At 48.7% G+C, this 22,892-nt stretch overlaps 1 protein-coding gene across 2 annotated transcripts; it reads right to left on the minus strand.

Annotated features, from left to right (window-relative positions):
* Positions 1-8,983: 8,983 nt before the first annotated feature.
* Positions 8,984-15,327, minus strand: Stmn1 (stathmin 1). Of its 2 annotated transcripts, none has more exons than XM_032896426.1 (5): positions 15,210-15,327; positions 12,852-12,924; positions 12,215-12,387; positions 9,818-10,009; positions 8,984-9,493 (listed from the first exon to the last, which is right to left on the minus strand). In XM_032896426.1, the coding sequence occupies exons 2-5, from the start codon at positions 12,862-12,864 to the stop codon at positions 9,422-9,424; spliced, it is 450 nt and encodes a 149-aa protein (XP_032752317.1). In that variant the 5' UTR covers positions 12,865-12,924; positions 15,210-15,327; the 3' UTR covers positions 8,984-9,421. The 2 variants fall into 2 exon arrangements, with proteins under 2 accessions (XP_032752317.1, XP_032752315.1); XM_032896424.1 differs by lacking the exon at positions 15,210-15,327 and adding an exon at positions 14,608-14,709.
* Positions 15,328-22,892: the final 7,565 nt, after the last annotated feature.

A 22,892-nucleotide genomic window follows, 5' to 3' on the forward strand; every position in this document is an offset into this window, starting at 1 on the left:
GAACCCTGGGCAGATCTCTTTACAGGATCTCAGGACTGTGGGTGGGCTGTGTGGTAAAGCCAGGGAGTTGGCCTGGAGGCTGCTGCAGCAACCCTGGTAGCATCAGTGGGGGCCAGCAGGGGAGTAGAGGAGGAAGAAGTAAGGAATGCTTGTTTGTGTCCTAGCACTGGATGACTTGTCCTTCCACTGTCCCCTCTGCCCTGTGGGACACACGCCAGACACTCCATAACCACGACTGCTCTGTCATTCATTCATTCTGACTGGTTTTCCTAGAATACCCAAACAGCTCCAACCAGCCACACCTTCCCCACGTCCTCTGCAGTGCCCTGACCTTATGCAACCAACCATTACATGACTGTTGCTTGGGACCTCCACCCCCGCCTCACCCCTCCGTGTCTCCCTCCATCCGTAGCCCAGCCACCCCCATAAACTGCCCAGTCTCTTCCCTTACATACACCTTCCCGTGTCGGAAACACTCATTGCTACTTTTGCGTGCGCGCATGCGCGAGTGTACAGGTACATCTATACATTCTGCACATGTATGTATATATGTGCCTGAGGAGGCCAAAGGACTACCTTGGGTGCCATTCCTCAGACGATATCCACTTAAAAATTCTTTTAGGGGGTTGGGGATTTGGCTCAGTGGTAGAGCGCTTGCCTAGGAAGCGCAAGGTCCTGGGTTCGATTCCCCAGCCCCAAAAAAAAAATATTAAAAAAAAAATTCTTTTAAAGTTGGTTATGTGTCTGTGCTCGCATACACGTATGCACACCATATGCACACAGGTGCCCCGGAGATCAGAAGACTGCGTTGGATTCCATGAAACTGGAGTGAAAGGAAGTTTGAGCCACCCTATATATGGCTGCGAACTGAACCTGGCCTCCCCAAGGGCAGCAAGTGCTTGCTCTTAACCACTGAGCCATCTCTCCACCCCTGGGCTTTTTGTTTGCTTTTGGTTTTTTATTTATTTATTTATTTATTTATTTATTTATTTATTTATTTATTGTTTTTGTTTTTTGAGACAGGGTTCCTCTGCGTAGCCCTAGCTGCCCTGCAACTTGCTCTGTAGATGAGGCTGGCCTCGAACTCAGAGCTCCACCTATCTCTGCCTCCCTAGTTCAGGGTGAGCCACCTGGCTGCTTTTTTTTTTTTTTTGACAGTCTCTCATGGATCTGGAACTCGCTAAGTAGACTGTACTCAGGATCTTCCCGTCTTCACCTCTCCAGCTCTGGTACCGTACACCACCATACCTGGCCTTTCTTTCTATGGGTTCTGAGAATGGAACTCAAGACTTCGTCTCCTTAAAACCTTTTCCCCCTCTGCTAACTGTGCTCAATCTCTGTGGGACTGACTCGGTTGTTAGCTTCCCTAGGAAGCTCGCCTGCCAGTTGCCCTTTTTCCGTCCCCGTACTGGTCCCACCAATGACCCCACCAGCATCCGTCACACCACAAATCTTGGTCATTGCACCCTGGTGGATGATATGTGCTGTCCTGTGACGTGGCCTACACTCCTAGCACTCAGCACGCTGTGAGCTTCTTGCCAACACATGTATGAGTCCAGGGTGCAGGGCCCTTTTTGGTGCCTGACCACGAGAACAGCTTGTGTCTATATAAAGCAAGGAGAGGGGCTAATCAGGAGACAGCTTTTTCCAGATGAACAGAAAAGGCTCAAGAAATGGTGGCAGGCGGAGGGAGGTCAGCTTCTGGAATCAAAAGCTCTGGGTTTGAGTAGCATAGCCATTATTAGCCGAGTGGCACACCTTCTCCTTCCTGCTGTGAAATGGGGACAAGAGCGCCTCCTCCGGAGAGAATGCGGTAAGGCATCTGTCTTACATAGAATGCTGGGAGGAAGGCTGATTATTCAGTGGGTGGGCGAGGTCTGTGAGAACACATGTGCCCCGCCCTACCTGCACATAAATCTCCAGCAAGGAACTTTTCAATGGTCAGCTGGGCAGGAACCAGGTCTGCCTCCCAGATTCCACCAGAGGGCGCACTTCTTGAGGTTGGGGTTCTGTGTTGCAAGTTGCTAAGTCTCCCTACAGTAGTGTCTACTACATAGTTCTGCAGATACTTTTTTTCTTTGAGTTCTGGTGTTGGTTCCTGTAGGAATCCCCTCCCCTACTTTTTTTTGATGCGGTGTATGTTATGTTTTTATGTGGGTATAGACGTGTGTGTTCAGGTGTACATGCATGTGTGTTCCTATTTTTAGTGATTTATTTTTACTTTATGTGCATTGGTGTTTGCCTGCATGTATGTCTGTGTGAAGGTGCTGGATCCCCTGGAACTGGAGTTACAGGCATTTGTGAGCTGCTCCATGGTTGCTGGGAATTGAACTTGAGTCCGCTGGAAGAGCAGTCAGTGCTCTTAACCTCTGAGTCATCTCTCTAGCCCCTATGTGTTCATATTCATGTGAAAGTCAGGGGTTGACACTGGGTGTCTTTTTCAATTACTCTTCATATTTTTATAGTATTAGTATTTATTAGTATTAGTATTGACAGGGTCTCATTATGTAGGCCAGGCTGGCCTTGAACTCAGAACTCTGCCTGCCTCTGCTCCTAGGTGCTGGTTTTAAAAGCTTACACCTCGGGGTTGGGGATTTAGCTCAGTGGTAGAGCGCTTGCTTAGCAAGCGCAAGGCCCTGGGTTCGGTCCCCAGCTCCAAAAAAAAAAAAAAAAAAAAAAAAAAAAACTTACACCTCCATGCCCATCCCACCAACTTTATGATACATGTTCTCTCGTCAAACCCAGCTCATCACTGGCTGGACTGGTTAGCCGGAGAGCTGCAGGGAGCCACCTACCTTTCCCCTCTCCTTACCTCCCAGTGCTTTGTTACAGTCGTGCACCAGGCTTGGCTTCTTAACATGGGCTCTGGGATCAACCTCGGGCCCTCAGGCTTGTACAGCAGGCACTTCGCTGCCACTTTGAGCCAGCAGTCTAAATATGTAACCAGTTTAATTTGCCTCCTGCAACAGAACCTGGCTGGTGAGTCCTAGCTGATGTGGCAGCTAAATGCTAGCACCAAGACCCAAGGTCATGTCTGTCCCCTGCTCTAGTCAGGTTTGTCCTGGGACTTTTACCCTCAGAATCACAAGATGACTACTGCACTCCAGGTGTTATATCTGTCCCAGGTAGGGGACTGGGGATGGCAGAAAGAGGTGGCAGTGTAAGCAAGGGCTAGACCAGTACTCGGGGAAAACCACACGAGTCTTTTATCAGGAGAGAACGGACCAAGCCTACTACGATGGCCAAAAGGAATCACGGAGGGGGTGGGGCAGGAGGAGGTGGTAAACAAGGCCGGTCACTGGCCACATCTGATGTGCTGGTTCTGACTCAGAAAGGGGCCTGGGAAACCATCTTGAGAGCAGCCTGAGCATGTGACCCTCGACCCCAACCCTCAATTCCCTATAAATTGTGAGAGGGATGAGAGCAGAAATCACATCACAAGGCTATTCCGAGCATTAATATGGCGTGTGTAAGTGAACCTCTTACTGTGAATGTATAGATCGGTAAGAGCTCAGAAAACATGAGTCATAACTAGAAAGAGGAGAAAGAAAAACACTCGCAGACAGCACAGGCCCCCAGGGAAGGAGGGTCAGCAGGGTGGACCAAGGTCCTCCAAGAGGAGACAGAGTATTCAAATATCCACACTCTCCCTCCAAACTTACTTTGAGTACTTCTGTTGTACTTCAGTCTGTAGACCAGGTTGGCCTTGAACTCCGAGATCTGCCCACCTCTACTCCCTGACCCCTGGGATGAAAGGTATGTACCACAATATCTGGCTTACAAATACTTTAAGTTCCAGAAAGAGCAGAGAGACTCCCATAGGGCTGGACAGAAAGCCAGCTACAGAGATGGTCCTGTGGGTCCCTACTCAGTCCAGGAAGGCATTTGCCTTCCTGTCAGGGCCAGGCTGAGAATGGCTCAGTGACTGCGGGGAGAGGGCAGGCCCGGTGTGTCGCTTCTCTAAACCTAGCCCCTAGCTCTTATTGCCAGCTGTAGGGATTACGCGGTCGATAAGGACACCCAAAGCCCTGTGCAGCTGCTAGACTACACTTTGAATCCCATTCTCTGTGATTCAAAAAAAATCTTTTTGGCTACTGTATGGAAATTGAACAATCTCTGAGACCATTACTAATTGCCTAAGACAGCTGGCAAATCGTTTATGTGGTTCGAGGCTCCTCTAAGTAAAGAGGGTAGGATCCACCAAGCACTGTGGACTTAACTTCAGAAGCTGATGTGGGGATTGTAGACTAATGTCCCCCTCACCTGAGGCAGAGGGACATCCTGCAAACTCTTACGCTTCCATGATCCAGAACGAGTTAGGGAGCCTGTAGTCTTAGATGGAACACCCCAGTGGCCACTCGTCTACCCTTACGCTCCAGCAGTGAACAACAGAACCGTGCAGGGTGAGTCCCTAGGTCCTGCTGTGAAATACAGTGTGTGCGTGTACGTGTGCGCGTTATTGGGCTTCACTTGGGTGGTGACCCGCAGGAACTGTCCACCTTGCGTTTTGAGACAGGGTCTCCCACTAAACCCTGAGCTCTTTGAAGCAAGCACCTCTGCAGGCCAGCAGGTGCACCCGGAGGTGAGAGCTGTGGTGTACAAGTTCTGCCACCAGGGGGCAGCAGCCACCAGGAGTGGACTGTGGGTGGGACTGCAAGCCAAAGCTCACGGTTTTTCAAGAAGCCTAAAATCAAGATCCTTCCGTGCAAACGTCAATTAATTCGATCATTTGAAACACAGCATGGGCCAGCAACATGCCTGCAGACTGGTGCTGGCTGCAAGCCGTCAACTTGTCAGCTTGTGCCTTTGGGAATAGGATTCCAGTTAAAAGTTAGGCACCTCCAGGACCAGTTGGCAGTGCTGAGGCAAAGCCAGTCTTTGCCTCTAGAAAATGAGCTGACGTCCCGTGGGGTCCACAGGACAAAGCAGGTGTCCCAGGGTAACTATGGGAGTGGTTATCTATTAAAGCACGTTTTTTTCTACATATACTTATTTGGAGGTTTGAGTGTAGGTGCAGGCTGGTGGTTCTGGGGACTGAACTTAAGCACCTTTATTCATGCGTTTTGCTGCCCCCTCAGACTTTGTATTTATTTGCAGAGATGACAGTCCTAAGGCATCTGTCTCTTTCCACCTGTCTCTTTCCTTGGATCAATCTTGTCTCTTTAGGACCTAGGGGCCAAAGGCAGGGAATAACCCTTGGTCATTTTGGGCAAGGGCCTGCCCAGAAAGTGCTACCCTTTGAAGCCCATTAAAGCCTACAACTAAACCTTCAAAATCTGCATGCATGTATGATCTAAAACCCTTTTCTGCGCCTTTACAAAAGATGAGTTAGGGTGTCATAAATCCCAGGCTGGCTTCAAAAGTGTAACAGGATGACTGGAACTTCTGTTCCTCCTGTCTCCCAGTACCCGGGATCACACCTGCTTTATAAGCTGGGGGCAGAGCCCAAAGAGGCTTGATGGATGCTAGGCAGTTGCTCTACTGACTGAGCTACATCCCCAAGCTCACACCTTCTAAGTGCTGAGCTGGAGCCTCCACTGATGGGGGGGTGGAGGGGGGCGGCTCGGCCACCAGGATGTTCAGCATTCGCTGTGTGCAGAAGCAGATGTCAGAAGACTCATTCTACTACAAGTTTCTGGTCAGGGCAAGCTAGCAGTCTTACCAGGCAGAGTCAGTCTTGGGAACTTCGAGGGGACCTACGCTAACCTACAAACAGGTAAGCACAAGGTCCACAGAGAGCCGGCTTTGCCTTCTGATTATTCTGAATCACAGTTAATACTGAGTCAAGACAGCTGGGTTGTCGAGGAAAATGGCCATGCCCCTTTCCAGTACAGACTTAACTGGAAACAACCACCCTCTGAAATTATGCAGAAGAGAGGAGAGCACTGTATGACGTGCTGGGGTGGGACAGAACCTCTTTCCACACATGCCAGAGTAACAAGAGATGGTTGTGAATTTCTTTGAAGGGCATGGCCCTGGTTAAACTTAGGACTTTCCGATAGCAGTGCGGCTAGAGTAGGGGGTAGTGGGGTATCCAAGGCTAGAAGGCACTGGGCTGCCAGATACCAGCCATCCCTTCAGACAGCCCAGGGCCTAGGGTGGGCTCTCTTACAGGTTCAGGTAGGCATGTGACCCAATCCTAATGGTTCATTTCTCTCACGCCCAACCATTTCCTTTCCTTGTGGTTTTCCTCCTGTCTCCCTGGTTCTGCTGCACAATCCTGCTTGATGGAGTGAGTCACACGGACCCCTCTAGGGCCCTCCAGCTCCCGGCTTCACCTGTGTGGCTCTAGCAGCCCCCTATGCCAAACATGGTCTCTTCTCAGTCCAGTGGCTGTCAAGTCACTCCTTTCTATGTTCTCTTCCTTAAACATCCATGCTGAAAGCCAGTGGTGCCTTTAATCCTAGCACTCTGGGAGGCAGAGGCAGGCAGATCTCTGCTCAATGCCAGCCTGGTCTACAGAGCAACGTCCAAAACAAGGGCATAAAGAAACCTTGGCTCAAAAACAAACAAACAAAAAAAGTGAAATCCCTGTGTTCTAACACCTGTCTTCCCAGGGGTGTCCACCACTTAGGATAAAGGGAGTCTCCCAGCACCCACTATGGCGGCTTCTCCACACCTGCCACAGTGGCAGGCTAAGTGCATACTAGTAAGTGCTTGGTCTGAGGGCAGAACTGAGTCCATCTGACTTCTCAAAAGGCTAGCTCAAGTCCTTTCTCTCCTAAGCTTCCCAGGCCACCCCACCCCTTACAGTGACTAAGTACCAGGGCAAGCATGTGGTTTTATCATTCTCAGGTGAGCAGTCTACAAACTTCATGTGTGAACACAGGGTGAGCAGGGACCCACCTCATCCTCCTCTCACTAGCATAGAGCCCAGGGTAGAGCACTCTGAGTGCTTGTTAAAGTATTTTACAGCTTCAGGCCTTATTAGAGAGAGGGCCTCAACCTTAACCCAGGCTGGCTTTTAACCCCTGGAAGTCCTGCCTCAGTCCTTAAAGTGCTAGTTTTGTTGTTTATTTTAGAAACAGGACCTTGCCCTAGGCTGGCCTTGATTTTTGCAGTCCCCTGCCTCTGCTTCCAAATCCTGGAACTATTGACATGTGTCATACCTTCTGGGTCAGCCCTCTTTCACAGAGGCCAAACAATGTAGAATTCTTAGGAAAGGCTGGGCAACGGTGGAGGCAGGATAGCCTGGTCTACAGAGTGAGTTCCAGGACAGCCAGAGCTACACAGAGAAACCCTGTTTTAATTAGACCTCTACCCCACCAAAAATAAATAAATAAAAACTCAACTCCAAGGCAGAGACATCCCGATTTCTATTCAGTATGACAGGAGTGCTCCATAGTGACAGGCCCTGGCTGCAGTCAAACTACTCTGGCCTTAATGGGACCAACGCTGGCACCTGGCTCCCCAGGTGAGCGGCAGAGTTGAGGCAGCCAAACACCCAGGCCTAGGAAAAGGCACTGGCAGCCCTGGGTTTGGAATGTAGCTCTGTATGTGTGGCTACCTTGAATGTGTGGCAACCTGTTTGAACCTCTAGCACAGTTTTTTTTTTTTTTTAAAAAAGGGAATTACCCGGCTCATGAACCCCCATGACTTTCCTTTGTTCACATGCCCATTGACAGTCACAGCCAACATTCTCATCCCATGAGAAATGGGTGCTTTTCTGCTTGCCTCTCCGACAGAATTTGCGCCATCTATAGGGCACAAATAACGTTACTGCAAACTCCTACCTTCAGACTCCCATTCTGAATCCCCATCTGCTCAGTGGGACCTTGTCACCCAAGGCAGACACCGGACCCATTGTCGAGCAGTGCCACGCCCCCTCACCTGACCTCTGCTCAGAAGGAACCACTGTTTATGGAGCTACCCTTGCATGGGGTCTTTGCATCCCATGACCCCAGCTGTTTCTCAGGACTCCTCTCATGGCCTGCCTTCTGCACAATATGAAAGTCAACTCAAGGCGTGGGTGCTGCACACTCACCCCAGCTCAAGGCCAGAAGTGGATCACTCACTCACTAGCCTGACAGGAAACAGCAATCACTGTAGGGTCAAACATACAATGGCTCAAACACCATCTCAAAGCTCCTTCCCCACTCAATCTGTTGAGGACAGGGGATCCTCTCCAGCTCATGGTGAAACCAGAGTTGCCGAGGCTGAAGTGTGTCAGTCACTGGGAGCCCCACATTACTGAATGGAGAGGGACACATCCTCTGAGGCCTAGGCTAGAATCTTCAGTTCCCCAGCACTCTCCCATCTCTGCTTCCCAAGTGCTGAAATTACAGGCACAAGCCATTAAGCCTGGTCCCAAAGGCACTCTTAGGCCTCCTGCAAGCAGGCTCTTGCTGTGGATGCTTAGCTGCTAAGAGCTTTATGCCGATGTGAGGGCAGACAGACTGTATGTAATTAAAGTTATTTCCCAACAGGGCAGGGAAGGAAGGCTGCCTGCGTTTCCCTGAACCGAGAGAGAGGCCCTGTGCTGGCCTTGGTCAATTAGTCTGTGGATGAGGTGAGGTGTCTGCCTCTCAAAGCACGTCCATCAGTGCTGCTTGCTGAGAAAGGTCCTTTCCCATTCTCACAGGTGTCACTCACTACAGCAGCACAGAGTTTTCTGAGTAGCCTGAATCTCAGGATGTAGCTTCAAGGAAGGAACATAAGTAGTGACTCTCCTCCCAGCTGTCCTATTAAGCAAACAAACCATCAAATATCCTAAGACCTTAAGGATGCCTCTAAACTCTTCTCTAGAAATCACTCTTTGTGCCTGTAATCTCCCTTTTTAACGGGAACAAAACACTGCTTGTTTGCACATAAACATCTGAAAGAAAATAACAGCTGATCTGGGTAAGACACCAACACAAAGACTTGATTGTACGAGGACAATTCGAGAGACTGGGAGCAAAGGACTAGTTGGCTGTCTGTAGCAGCAGGAGGCCTCGGGTGAAAAAGTCTAGGGCTTGTCACTACCTGAACAGAAAGAAGTCACTGCCACCAACAGCACTGTGCAGTTTATTAACCATTCAAGTACAGTAGCATCTGGTGAGATTGGGACAGAATTGGGATCGCAAAGTGAACAGATACTCAGCATCTAATGGGTTGGAAGAAGCCACTACATACTCTTCACGAACGTCTTCCACAGTCAATACAGCACTAGCCATTAACCCAGCACACCGAGTGTGCCCGAGTGGAAAAGATGCAACGAGAAAAATAGCTACGTTAGAAAGACCAACACTTTAAAAAAGAGCAAAACACTTTCAGTTTCTCCCCTTGAGCCCCTAAAACATCTCACGGTCTGGATCTACCTATACGGTCCTACATCAGCTTCTAGAATATTTGTCAGGAGGGAAAAAGTAAATGACACTGGCCAGTACAGTCTTTGGATATTTAGGAAGGGGTCGGGGAGAAAGTCAGTTCTCGGAACAACTTAGTCAGCCTCGGTCTCGTCCGCGGGGTCTTTGGATTCTTTGTTCTTCCGCACCTCTTCAACGTGCTTGTCCTGGAAGAAACTGTACGTAAGTGCCATCTGTCCAAAACATAACTTGTCCAGCCCTGTCTCCTGCCTACAAGGAGGTCCAACAGTCTCAGACACACAACCCATGGGAATCACAAACCAAAAATCCCAAGACATCATCTTAAACCTGTTGGTCTCTTGGGGTCGAGAACAGCTAAGGCTCCAACTGTTCTTCCGAGGAATATGCACTTATGCTGAGAATAAGCCCCAAACTGATGGCAAAAAGGAACCAGACATATTTTTATCAAGACAGTTTAAGCCAATTCACTGCTGCCTGAAGCTGCTAACTCTATAAAGCTGGAAACCAACCTTCTCTCGCAAACGCTCCAGCTTGGCAGCCATTTGCGCCTCCCGGTTCTCTTTGTTAGCCTCCATTTTGTGGGTCAGTTTCTCCTCTGCCATTTTGCTGAAGTTGTTGTTCTCCTCAATGGCTTTCTGGAGCACTTCTTTTTCATGCTCCCGCTTCTCAGCAAGCTGCTTCAAGACTTCTGCTTCATGAGACTGCAAAAAAGTTTAACAGGCCCCTCTGAAGGGGAAGCAGGCAGGAAAAAGGGCCCTCTGAAATGAATATTCAAGTGAGGGGCTGAAGTACCTGCTAGAAAACGCTAAGTCACCTGCTTTGCTGCCAATGTGTATTTGCTGTGGAAAACTAGCTGTTCGTTCAAGTTTGCTTTTAAGACAAGATCTCGGGTCGCCCAGAACTCTCTATGTAGCCAGGGCCCACCTGGAACCTGATTCGCCTACATTCCATTCCCAGTGTTGGGATTATGGCTATACACACACCAACTTAGCTTGTCGGATTTCCTTCAAAATTACTTGTTAAGGAAACCCTTAGAAGGTTTTGAATAAGAAAATTTAAAATAGTTTTACTTTATTGCTTAAAGTATCCAGATGAGTTTAATAATCTGCTTAAGTGCAGGGCATCTTTGACAATATCTGTCCAGGTGGGAGCATCACTACGTAGGCCGTTACTGTGTAGTCGGGCTACTAAGCACAAGGCCTAGCTCTCCTGTCTAGTCTCTGGTTACACTGAGTTCTCCTATTCTAGGACCCAAACTACATGAAAGAGCCGGGCAGGCAGATGGCATCCCAAGGTAAATGCTGACATTCTCTTTATTTGCATTCTGGGAAACGGTCTGACTCTAGGCTGGTCTTGAACTAACAACCTTAAAAATGTGACCTTCCCACCTCTACCATGCAAGCACTCCTCCAACTGAACTACACCTCCGGCCAGGCTGGCTTTCAATGGTATATTTAGCTAAGGATGATCCTGACCTTCTTCTGATCATCCTACCTCCGCTTTCAAGTACTAGGATTATAGATATGCCCAGCTAACGTCCTCGTTATCCGTGGAGATGGAAGAGATTTAGTAAAACCTTATGTAAAGTTCTTTTATAAAAAGTGTATTTTATGCATCTGAGTGTTCTGTTTGCACGCAAGTGCAATGAATGCATGCCTGGTGCCTGTGGTGGCCAGAACTGGGCACTGGATCCCCTGTAACTTGAATGAGGACTGCTGTCTGCTGACGCATGGGTGCTAGAAATGAAAGCTGGGTCCTCTGCGAGAGTGGCTCGTAGTTTTAACTGCTGCTCCTGTCTGAAGTTCTTAGTAACAGTATTGCTGCATGGAAAGAAATACACGGCAACAGGTATCCACTCCGGGGATAAAATAATGATGATAATTTCATTTCCCAACTCTTTTATAATTATGTTAATATTTGTTAAGCTTTTCATTCGTTCTTTTACTTTTGTGTATATGGTCTGTATAAATATATATGCACATGTGTCAGGCCTTTACAAGCCAGAAGAGGGCATCAGATCCCTCAGAACTAGAGTTGCAGGAAGTTGTTAATTACCCAGTGTAGGTGCTAGGAACCACATCCTGGTCTTCTTCAAGAATAGCAAGCACTCTTAACAGCAGGGGCCACCTCTCCAGCCTCTCATAAGGCCTTATTTCCTATTTGCTTTATGTGCATGGTTGTTTAGCTTGCACGTTTACCTGTGTGCTAATGTGACTGTGGTACCCATGAAGACAAGAAGGCAGCTGGGTCCCCGGAAATGGAGCTGAATGTTTGTGAGCTACCGTGTTGCTGGCGATCAAACATGGATCCTCTGGAAGAGCAAGCAGCTCCTTACTGCTGAGCTACCCCTCCAGGCCTCATTGGGCTTCAATGATGGTTACTTTATAATAGAAGTGTTTGGAAGGAAAAAGCTACAATACCACAGCCCTGGAAATTTAGTTTTTATTGCATAGCTCTTTAAAAGAGCAAAACTAAGAAAACAAAGAATTACCTGCCAACAAATGTCCTATTTTTTTTTTTTTGGAGGTTTTTTTTTTTTTCTTTTTTCTATTTTTTTTTTTAAAGAGAAAAGCATGAGCTTTGATGTAAGACAGGTCTTAGCTTAAATTCTGCCTCCAGTACTTACTAACAGGAAAATGCCTTAATAATACAATTTTCGAGTCTGTTACCTGAGACAATGCCCACCACGGAGCCTCTCTTTAAAGAAAGCTCCTGAGTTAAGGAGCTGGCCCGAGAGGAGCTCATTAAACTATGGCCGCTGCTTCCTCTGAACCTCTGGCACAAGGACATTTCCCACTTCAGATCACAGTGGGCCACAATCCCTTCTTCCTTTGTATGAAAATGAAACCAGTTTGCCTCATTACATTAATAAGTTTCCTGTATCTCCTGTAAATCGTCTGGGTTACCTTGCGTCTTTCTTCTGCAGCTTCTAATTTCTTCTGAATTTCCTCCAGGGAAAGATCCTTCTTCTTTGGGGGGGAAAGGGGGAACTCGGGGACAGATTCTTTTGATCGAGGGCTGAGAATCAGCTCAAAAGCCTGGCCGGAAGCACGCTTCTCCAGCTCTTTCACCTGAATATCTGGGGTTGATCAGATGTATGATAAATGAGGAAAAACCCAGCTTGCTTATTTAAATAAAGGGATCTATAATTTTCTAAAAAACCAGTAATTTAACAATCAGAATGAAAGCTAATGAAAGTATTTGTAGATAAGAAATCAAATGACTTTTTTTTTTTTTAAAGCTCAACATTTTGGGCTAACAAATACCATTTTGAGGAGGAATTAGTACTTGACAATCATTCTATGAAACAAAGAATGGCTTGTGTAAAACCCCACAATTTTGCTTTAGACCAAGCCAAAATTATGAATGGCAATGAGCTTTCCATATACTTATCCAAGTAATAAAAATTTAATTGCCTTTTTATTTGCAAATTAAACTTTGAAAAGAACACAAAAGCCAAATTAAAAGCTTAAGGCCTGCGCCACTTCCTATTCTAAAGCCATAGCCCACCCCAGTTTCAGCTTTTTGAAATCAATTACCTACCAGAAGATGCCATGTTGGACAGAAGACAAGAGACTGGCTGTACACTCTACACAATCCACTGGCAAGGAAAGCCCTGGAATGATTTTTCAAAGCATGCAATCAATTTCTCCACATTTCCCCCATGTCATCAGCACAAAGGGATCTCAAATCACACCCGTGACAATGTCAGGAAAGTCATTAGGTGGAAATCAAGAAACATCATTAAGAAATCATCTAGAAACACCGAAACCTATCAGGATATTTTAACTGAATAACCCTGGCAGCAGAAAATCAAATTAAATGATATTCTTCAAAGAAAAAAATCTTGGAATCTCAAAAATCAGATGTTCAATCACAAGGTTGAAGGATTCCTTTCCTTAACCCTTTTTTCCCTACCCAACATAAGAAGATCTTCCAGATTCAACCCAACAATGAGATCGGAGCCATCTTAATTCTGTCTACAACTCATTGTGCAATTGAAATACCCACCCCTGCTTTGTCTGTGTCTGCCATGGTGAATAACACCCAAGCTAGCAGCCAATGGTATTCAAGTCCCATTGTTCCTAGGGTTTAAGCTACTAGCCTCACAGTGAGAAAATGAAGTTTTAAGAACCTCTACGTTTCTTTTGAGGGCAGGGTCTAAGAGCTATTTAGCCCAGGCTGGTCTTGAAATTACAATCCTCTTGCCTCAGCCTCCTCAGTGTAGAGGGGTGGGGTTTAGCCCAGTAGGTTAGCAGTTGCTTAACATTTGCAAAGCCCTGGGTTTCATGTTCGATACACACACGGGCGATGGGGCGGGGGAAGCTTCTGAGGTTGAGATTTTAGACAAGCACCACCACACCCGCCTTAGGTTTGTCACATTTGATGCCTTATGTCGCAAAATTTTTTTCCAACAGTTGTCGAGTATTTTTAAAAAGATCACCACTCTTTCAGCCCCGAAGTGTATTTTTTTAAAGGTTCCAAACGCTAGACATTGAAAAAAACGAGGCAACGAAAAAAGCATTTAGCTGTGGCGGAGCACCCAAGCAGCAGACTACACAGCATGGGCGTGGTCCTGGCCCGGGCGGGCAGGCTGGCAGCCCCGGCCAATCAGAACACGCCCTAAGCTCCGGCCCCTGGCCCCGCCCCTCGACTCCCCGCGCCTTTTCGAATCTCCGCGAACCTCTCCACACTCGGGAGCCCGCGCGCGTGGGCAGCGACAGGATGGGCGGGGCTAACGGTCCTCCGGGGTGGCCCCGCCCCTCTCGGGCTGGCAGCGCGCGGCAGTCTACCCCCCCAACTCCCGCCAAAAACACCTCGCGGACACGCAGCCCTGGGGTGGTTGCAGAGGGCTTGGTCGCATGGCCTCCACCCACTGACGGGAGTGCCCAGAGCTGCCCGGGACCACCGCCACGAAGCCCCGGGAGACTGGGCGGGCGCCGCCCCTCAGGAGCACGAGCGCCCCCAGCCTCGCTCTCCTTTAGACAATGGGGACCCCTGAACAGCCGCGCCCGCCGAGCGGTAGATGCAGAGGACGGCTCACGCCTCCTATTGTCTCCACGCTCGCACCCGGGGCTAAAGCTCACCGCTGGCCGCGCCCCCTCCCCACCAAGCCGCATCCCCAGGGAACAGGGACAAAAGCCAAGGCTCCGCCGGAGCTCCACACAAAAGACGAACGCCCCCCACCCACCAGGGCTCGGGGTCTCCGCCCGTCCGGTGTCCCCGGCTAGGGGCCCGCCGCGTTCCCGGCTGCTCCCTACCCTGCCGTCGCCTCCGCCTAAGCCAAGCCTGCACCCACCTGCTCAGTCCGAGCCGCCTGGCCACACTCTGAGAACCAACAGACCTGGGCGCGCACAAAAGCGCCAAACAGCGGCACGTGACCCGGACCAGGCGCACCGCATTGGCTGCGGGTGACCGCACGTGCCAGTCCCGCCCCGAAGCCCGAGGGCCCCGCCTCTCTGGAGCGGCGCATTTCGGGAATTGTAGTCTGGGCTAGTGGGGCAAGAAGACAATGCTAGGGGTGGGGCACTCCTGGTAGGGGGTCTCGCTAGGTGCGAGCTCGCACTGGACCTGGGCCTCTGATCTGAAGAGCATTTGGCCGCGGCCACTGGAGTGAATCCGTTACGGAACTCCCTCCCTAGGAAAAGTGCAGGGCGAGGCGAGGCACTGGGTAGGGGTCGGTTCTAACCTACTTCTGTCTTTTAGACCTTGACGGACTGGACTCTTCTTCTACCCGGCCATAGGAGTTTCGTTCGCTCCCTAAGCAGTGTCCCTTTTGATGCCACACCCCACCCGGTCGCCTAAGACTCTCGAACCCCTGTGACAAGACAGTGCCATTCCACGCCCCTGCACGGTCCTCTACCCTTGGCGTGCTACCACAGACACACCGCAGCGAGTCACCTGTAGCGCGACATCGCAGTCGCTAACCCATTTTCTACTGGCAGGTCACGGGCGTGGTCCTTCCTTTGGTCATTTGCATTCTCACCATCAGCTTCCCGAGCTGGAAACACTAGGATCTATGCTGGACAGCGTGAGGCTCTGGAATCTGATCTTGGGTCTAACAAAAGCGACTAAGCTTAAAGGCAGACTCCATCTGGCCTGCCAAAGCGTTGCGGTGACAGGAAAGGGAAGGGAAGAGCGATGGCAGTTCTAGATACACTTTGCTGCTTTTGTTCTGAAAGCACGTGCTCCCCAGAGCGGGGCTGGGCTCTCTTTGAGAATGTAAACAAAAGGAACCACAAGGTCACGGTTCCCTCCGGCCAGGATAAAGCAAAACTATAGCAGAGACACAAAGGAAATTAGCATGAATCTGTCTCTCTCAGAACCCCTCCTCTCTGCTGACCGAAGCTGTGTCCCCGTGAGTGGTCTTTTCCCCAAAGCACCTGCTCAAAAACTCTATTAATTTGATTTACTATTTTATTAATGGATTTGGTCTCCCAAAAGCTAAACCACACATAGACCAGCTTCTGTGGAAACACAGTCCTAATTCTAAAACAATCCTACATCTGGTTAATGAATAGGGAAGTACCCGAGATAAAATACAACAGGCATACAAGACAATGAAAACTGTATTGTGCAGAAAACACACAAAGCAAGCAACTGGCAAAGCCCTGTTGCGTAAAATATGCTTATAGAGGCATATTTTTCCAACAATTGCCCTTGCGTGGGGTCAGTCTCCCTCTGCCCCCACCCAGCCAGTCTAAGTGGTTCTTGCTTAGCATGTGAGCAGCAGGAGACAATTCTGCACATTGACCGGGCTTTTCTCTTTCACAAACGTAGCCCCACAACGGCCTAGCGCTTCAACTTTCCGAATGGATCTCAGAAATCATTTTCAAAACTGGACAGGAATGAGGATAAGTCCCTTCAGAAAACCGAGATGACGGAGGAACACAGATGAGCGGAGACCTCCACGGCGGCCAAGAGGTCCGGTACCTTCCGAACGAGCACTTTGTCTTAAAGTCTTTGTACTGGATTTGGAGATGTGTGTGGAAGGTCCCACCCATGCGATGCACTTTTTTTTTTTTTTCAAATACAAGATATGCCACACAAAAGTCTCATATTTCTATTAATGTTGTGACAGGGGAGAATTAATCTTTCAAAACACTGATTATTTTGAAGCATTTATATCATCCCTCCCCACCCCCACACACACCTCTCTCCCTGGAGCAGATGCGTATTTCCATGGAAACCACAGCTAGGAATGGAGTAGATGTTAGAACCCATGTAGATTTTTTTTTCATGTTTTTTATCGATACCCCTTGCCTTCTGCATTTGTGGTTAGGCGTCCGCTCCTGTTGACACCTGTGACAAGAATGTCTCCAGATTCTCACTGCTGCTTAGGAGGGGGAAGGACATGGGGTGGGGTGAGGGGGGTGGGAATAAGGGTCCCCTGGCATGACCTTGTGAATAAAGCAGTGCTTCCTGTGCTGTGGAAGATCCTGTTCTGTAGGATGGAAAGGGGTTGCTTCTCTCAAAGCCGGTTCTCACCAGTGTTCACAGATGGTCTCCGGAATCAGGAAGGGTAGCCAACATCTTTTGCTTCCCCACTTTGGGAAGGGCCAGAACCTCCCTCTCCCTAACACTAGCAAGATCCCCGCCCTCTCCAAGAGACAGTGAAGGGTTAATGTTTCCATCTCGGGAGCTGCCTGCCTTTGCCCATGAGAATTATTTTTGCTTCTGCTCAGACGGTTTGGTCGGATTGCTGTGGCTGTGACTGGATTAGCACCGAGTGAACTCTAGATAGGGCAGCTGTCCAGCTTATTTGATCTGTGTAGACAGCCAAAGGACAGGACTTGGGGCTTCAAAGCCCAGCAAGGGTGTCTACCCTGATGAAACACACGGCACCCGGCTCTTGTCAGATCTCAGCTATTCCCAGAGAGGCAACAGCCTTTGTTCATTGTTGCTTCTGAGGCCACAGAGGTTGTCTCCCACATAGGCGCCTCTGAGGTCCACGGCTGCTCCTGGGGCCTGTCCTCAGCCAAGGAGTGTCGTGGGAGAAGTCATTTTTATTGTCACTTCTTTGTTCCCTTTGTCCCTAGTCCTCAGGACCGAGGCTCTAATGTGCCTTGCCCTGTTCAAACCCCATCGTTGGAAACATTTCACACATCTGTCTCCCTTATTGGGCAGAGTCATGTTAATGTTATACACTTTAAATATAAAAAATATCTCCTTTTCAGCTGGGTGGTGATAACACACACATTAATCCCAGCACTTATGTGGGATTAAACAATTCTGTGCCCAAGGACCTGCCCACCTGGCATTTCCCACATAGGTGAGCCTATCTGCAAAAGATGCGGTACTAAAGGGTCAAAGGACAAGCCCATTCGGCATATGGGAGGCAGAGGCAGGAGGATCTCTGTGAGTTTGAGGCCAGCCTAGTCTATAGAGTGTGTTCCAGGATAGTCACAACTACACAGAAAAACCCTTCTAAAAACCAAACCAAAACAAACCAAAACAAAAAAACAAAACAAAACACCTCTCCTCTTTCAGGGCAACCTGATCTACATAGAGAGTTCCAGGACACCTAGTGCTATATACAGAGACCCTGCCTCAAAATAAGTAAATAAGTAAATAAATAAATAAAAAATCTCTCCTTGTTTATTGATCTCTATCTGCCAATTTCTTCATCTTCCTCTCTGCCCACAGTGATCATTGCTTCGGCTTCCTATGGATTTATTCTAAGTGTCTTTATAGGGTTGGAAGCGAATTTATTGATACGTGTTCCATCCATGACAATAGTAACCTGCCGTGACTCTTCTGCGTTTAACTGCTTAGTTCTCACTTAATATATGTCAGGGCCTTACCACTGTTCCTACATCTATCATGCCCGTGATTCAGAGTATAACTAGCCCATGACCTGGTTAAACTGTGCTCACACCAAGCGCCCCCAATCATCCCTACCAACGTGCTGTTTCAAACAATTCTGTGCCCAAGGACCCTGCCCACCTGGCATTTCCCACATAGGTAAGCCTATCTGCAAAAGACGCGGTACTGAAGGGTCAAAGGGCAAGCCCATACGGCATCTCGATAGTGCCAAATTGCCTGCCGCGGAAGTGGTACCAACTCAGCACTTGCCGTTTGGCGTTTTAATTCACTTTCTCAACCCATTCAAGAGCGGTTTAAAAGGCTTTGTCTCTGGAAATTTCAGGCTCCAGGGAAAGAAGGAGGAGGAGAAATCCCTCTGAAGATGTGGCTGTCAGTTCCTCGAGGATATTAATAACCCACATAAAGGCTCGTCAAGCCGCCGCTGAGCTCAGAGAGACTCAGGTTTACTGACCATCTCAGTATGTCTGTGCGAGTGTCTGCAGGTGTCACCTGGGGGGCGGAGCTTTGTGAAGTCAGGAAACCCCCATACACACACTAAGTGTCGGGCACACACATTATTTGGTTAATTCCAAACTACATTTTTCCCTGCATTTTAAAAAAAAAAAAATCTTGAAACGTTAGAATTATTCATAGTGGCTTTTCTTGGTGGTAACTTAAACAAGTGCTATCGCCAAGTCAATGGAAAAGTGTCCACATGTGTGTGTGTGTGTGTGCGTGCGTGTGTGTGTGTGTGCGCGTGCGTGTGTGCATGTGTGTGTGTGTGTGCATGCGTGTATGTGTGCGTGCGTGTGTGTGTGCGTGTGCCTGTGTGCATGCGTGTGTGTGTGCGTGCGTGCGTGTGCATGCGTGTGTGTGCGTGTGCGTGTGTGCGTGAGCGTGTGTGTGTGTGTGCGTGCATGCGTGTGTGTGTGTGTGCGTGTGCATGCGCGTGTGTGTCGTGCGTGCGTCGTGTGAGTCGTCGTGCGTGCGTGTGTGTGCGTGCGTGTGGCTGGTATGCTTGGCGTGTGTGTGCGCGTGTGTGCGTGTGTGCATCGTGTGTGTGTGTGTGTGTGTGTGGTGTGTGTGTGTGTGCGCAGCGCGCGCGTGTGGCAACCGGAGGTCACACAGGCGGCACATATAACCATCACCTGAATATCCACCCAGCTGCAGGATCCCCTGGCTCTGTGCAGAATGGGGCCTGAGATTAGGGAATGGTTCATTCACTGGATTGGACCTCCTTGAAGGACCACTGACTATGGTCTGTGATGCTACCAGAGGCCATGTTGGTGTCTGGGGCCCATGCTGCTCCAGGCCGAGATCCATGTGGGCCTGTGTGGTCTGTGCATCTGACTGAAGCCTTGGTGATAGTCTTTGCCTTTGCTGCCTGGGGAGGTGGGATAGGTGTGGATGTGAGTGACTTGTATAACCACCTGAAGCCACGTTGAAGCTCGTGGTCCATGCTGCTGCCAAGGGTCATGAGTGGGTCAATTTGCATAAATATCTTATTCTCTGCTCTGTCATCTCAGAGGCTCACTGCCTCAGTCTGCTAACCTAGGCCTAGTTCTGGAAGCTTCCAGCCTCTATACAATCTTATCTAGGCCTAGAAGGTTTTCAGCCTCTGAGATTTGCCGCTGAATAAGCTCGCCCTTTCTAGGTCTTTCTGAACTCTGGCTGACTGGTTCAACTCAGCTGTTCTGTCTCTAACTCCTCTCCAAGCTGACTGGTTCAGTCTGGCTTCTCTCTCGGCCTATGATTTTTGCTCTGCTCAGCCTCATACTAACTCTGTCAATCTGTTCTAATCTCCTGGCTCCTTCGCATTCGCTGGCTTTCGTTCTGTCTTCCCCTGTGTCTAGCTTGTTCTCGCTCTGCAGCCTGTCTTTGTACAACTGTCCCAGTAAAACTGCCTCCTCTCTCTCTCTCTGCACTGCCCCCTCAAGTAGCTTCCCTTTCCTCCCTCTTCTTGTAAGAGTTGGGCATATCCTGTTCCGTCAAATCGTCCTCCAATTTGTCACTTTGTGTGCCACTCAATTAGACATCACTTTCAAACACGGGTACATTGTACTACAAACTAACTTTCCCTTCATTGTTTGGGATTACGCGTTGGTATTCTATCTAAGCTCCACCCCCACAGCTACGTGGGGAGGGGACAGCCAGGTAGGCTCGCCCCACAGTTACTTGGCAACAGCCAGCTGTGCCTGACACTATAAAAAGGGCTGCTTGCCCCCTCCTCTTACCCCTCCCTTGCTCTTTATTGCTCCTTCTCTTCTCATGCCCTCTTTGCCCCTGTCCCTTCTCTCCCCAGCCCCCTTCTCTCCACGTGCCCATGGCGGGCCTCTCCTTCCCTCTCCTCTCCTCTTCTTCTCTCATTAAACCTCTCCACTTGGAACCATGCTGGCTTGGTGTGCTTTATCTGGGTGCGAGCCAAGATTTAAACCCTTAGTGTTAACCAAGGGTTCAGCCACACCACAACTAGCAACAGGTTTTTGTTTGTTTTTCAGTAAGTAACACAATCTCGGCCTTCACAGTGCGATCAAGTATCCTGCAACAGTCAGTGTGGCCCTGATAAGTCTGCGATGTCTGGGGGAGGTGCTGTAGCCTGAATTCAGTCTGATGTCCACGGGCTATATTGTCGCGGGGGAGGAGGGGCTGCATTCTGATCAGAGCTGCCTGTGGTGATATCGGCTCCTTGCTGCTATGGTGGAGGGCCATGTCTGGGTCTGAGGTCCTATTACAACCAGGGTCTGTGGCTTGTGTTTCCACCTGGGGCCATGTGGATGTTGGGGGATCTGTGCTGTTGTCACCAGAAACCGTGTGGAAGCGCCATGATCTATGCTCTGCCTGGCAGTGAAGAGTGAGGAAGTTACTTTTGCAGTGATATCAATGACTGCAAGGGTACAGCTGAGGAAGAAGGACCTGGAAGGCTTCGGTGACAATCCCTACCCTTCCCCAGAGCCTCCAGGAAGACAACCTAAACAGGAAGTCATTGAAGAGAACTCTTTAAAAAGGGTGCCTCTAACGTGTGTGTGTCTGTCTGTCTGTCTGTGTGTGTGTGTACATGCGCACACGCGGGAAGGTCTCAGTTCTATTTAAGGGGCTGAGAGTTTGACCTTGCTCTAGTGAGTATACAGATAACACAGAGTAGACTTGTCTTTTTGCTTTTTTTTTTTTTTTTTTTTAAAATTTTTGGATTGAGAGAAGTCACAAGGATGGATTGGGGGACAGATATGGAAGGACTGGGAGTGTGATTGGGGTGCATGATGGGAAATTCCAGAAAAATCAATGAAAAAAATTATTATTTTTTTTTAAAAAAAGCACTACTTGCTCCTCTTTTGCTCTTGCCTTCCTGCCCTGCTCTGTCCTCTTCCTCCCCCCCCCTCCAGACTCATCGCTGGCCTCTCTCTCTCTCTCTCTCTCTCTCTCTCTCTCTCTCTCTCTCTCTCTCTCTCTCTCTCTGCCCTACTGTCCTCTTAACTTCCCTCCCAATGCCCTGAATAAACTCTATTCTATACTAAAAAAAAAAAAAAAAAAGCACTGTCTGCTCTTCAGAGGACCCAGGTTCAATTCCCAGCACCCCCCACAGCAGCTCACAACCATCACTCCAGCTCCAAAGGATCTGACACTCCTTTTTTTTTTTTTTTTTTTTTTTTTTGGCTTTCTTGGGCACCAAGCACACAAGCAGCTCACACTTATACATGCCAAGAAAACAACCACACACATAAGATAAATAATAACGTTTTTAATTTAAATTTTAAAATAGAGGCTGCAAAGATCACTCAGGGGTTAAGAGCACTTACTGTTCGCACAGTAGTTCATGGTAACCACAGTAGTCATTTCTCAACTGCCTGTAACTCCAGCCCCAGGGGACCCAACACCCTCCTCTGTCTCCACAGATACGTGCACAATTGCACGCCCATCCTCCCAAAATATGTTGATCGTGATCAGGAGCTGGGCATGGTGGCACATATCTTTAAACTTAGCACTTGGAAGATGGAGTAGATGGAGAGTGAGTTCAGGGTCAGCCTGGTCTACGCAGATAATTCTAGGATACCTAGGGCTACATAGAAAGACTGTCTCAAAGACCAAAAAAAAAAAAAAAGCAATGTAAAGAAATAAAAGTGAGGGGTTGGGGATTTAGCTCAGTGGTAGAGCGCTTGCCTAGCAACCCCAAGGCCCTGGGTTCGGTCCCCAGCTCCGGAAAAAAAAAAAAAAAAAGGAATGTTTAAAAAAAGAGGGCTGGAGAGATGGCTCAGTGGTTAAGAGCACTGACTGCTCTTCCAGAGGTCCTGAGTTCAAATCCCAGCAACCACATGGTGGCTCACAACCATCTGTAATGAGATCTGGTGTCCTCTTCTGGTGTGTCTGGAGACAGCTACGTGTATTTATATATAATAAATAAATAAATAAACCTTTAAAAAAAAAAGAAATAAAAGAGAGGGGGTTGAGGATTTAGCTCAGTGGTAGAGCACCTGCCTAGCAAACACAAGGCCCTGGGTTCGATCCCCAGCTCCGAAAAAAAAAGAAAAAAAGAAAAAAAAAAGAAAGAAAAGAGAGAAAGAAAAACAGAATAAGAGAAACACCACACACATATATACGTGCAAATTTTTTGTGTTTATTAGGGGGTGGGTTTTGTTTGCTTTTGTTTTTGACAGGGTTTCTCTGTGTAGCCCTGGCTGTCTTGGAACACACTCCATAAACCAGGCTGGCCTTGAACTTAGAGATCTACCTGCCTCTGCCTCCTGGGTGGTAGGATTAGGTGCCACCACCACACACCTTAATTTT

This window comes from Rattus rattus, chromosome 1 (assembly GCF_011064425.1).
Source record: "Rattus rattus isolate New Zealand chromosome 1, Rrattus_CSIRO_v1, whole genome shotgun sequence".
Taxonomy (NCBI): Eukaryota; Metazoa; Chordata; class Mammalia; order Rodentia; family Muridae; genus Rattus; species Rattus rattus.